Genomic DNA, 917 nt, shown 5'->3' with positions numbered 1-917 from the left:
GCACAGGGGACTGCACTTGCCACAGGCATCGTTTCCACCCAGACTGAAACCACTTTCCACACTACCTGTAATGCAAAAGGTTAAACTTAATAATACAAATAAAACCTCCAAACCTGAATGCTTTTAAATTGGCTGCGGAATTTTATTTGGGTTAAAGGGTGTATTAAACTAAACATAGTAAGCAATGGATTAAAACATATACGGTATATATAATAACTAATAGTTATATTAGTTAGTTATGATAGTTAAAATAACAATACCTTCCTGTGTGGTTGCCATCAGAGGTGTAAGCATGGCCATCCGATACCCTATGGCGGTGGGCCTTAATAAAGGCCATCGAGTGACCAAGAATGTCACAAAGCCCAGACACTCTCACAATAGAGGGCATCTGACCAAGCACACCAAGTTCATCCGTGACATGATCCGAAACGTGTGTGGCTTTGCCCCGTATGAGAGACGTGCCATGGAGTTGCTTAAAGTTTCTAAAGACAAGAGAGCCCTGAAATTCATAAAGAAGAGGATTGGCACTCACATTCGGGCCAAGAGAAAGAGAGAAGAGCTCAGCAATGCCATGAGAAAGGCCGCAGCCAAGAAAGATTAAGCTGTAAACCAATATTTCTGCTAATAAACTGTTAAAAAGACAAAAAAAAAAAAAAAACCAACAATAATAGTTATATATTAAAACCTTATTTATTAAATTCTAACACATAATAATGTAACTATTCTCTGCTTGTTGACCCAATGCATAATGTATCAAACAGTGTGCTATCAAATCTGATTGACCATCCACAGAGTGGGTGACTCTACCTCCATAAAGGTGCTGCGGACCTAACAAGAAAGTATGTTAGGGGTCAGAGATGACTTTCACAGTCTTTTTACAGTCCCACCAATCTAAGGGCTAGTGCTCTTGTCACTAG

General features: G+C 39.5%; 1 protein-coding gene across 1 annotated transcript; it reads left to right on the top strand.

Annotated features, from left to right (window-relative positions):
• Positions 1-265: 265 nt before the first annotated feature.
• Positions 266-658, top strand: LOC137522639 (large ribosomal subunit protein eL36-like). The gene has a single exon (XM_068242718.1). The coding sequence runs from the start codon at positions 293-295 to the stop codon at positions 599-601; it is 309 nt and encodes a 102-aa protein (XP_068098819.1). The 5' UTR covers positions 266-292; the 3' UTR covers positions 602-658.
• The last annotated feature ends 259 nt before the right edge of the window (positions 659-917 follow it).

This window comes from Hyperolius riggenbachi, chromosome 6 (genome assembly GCF_040937935.1).
Source record: "Hyperolius riggenbachi isolate aHypRig1 chromosome 6, aHypRig1.pri, whole genome shotgun sequence".
Taxonomy (NCBI): domain Eukaryota; kingdom Metazoa; phylum Chordata; class Amphibia; order Anura; family Hyperoliidae; genus Hyperolius; species Hyperolius riggenbachi.
This window is presented reverse-complemented; position numbering and strand designations above follow the sequence as displayed.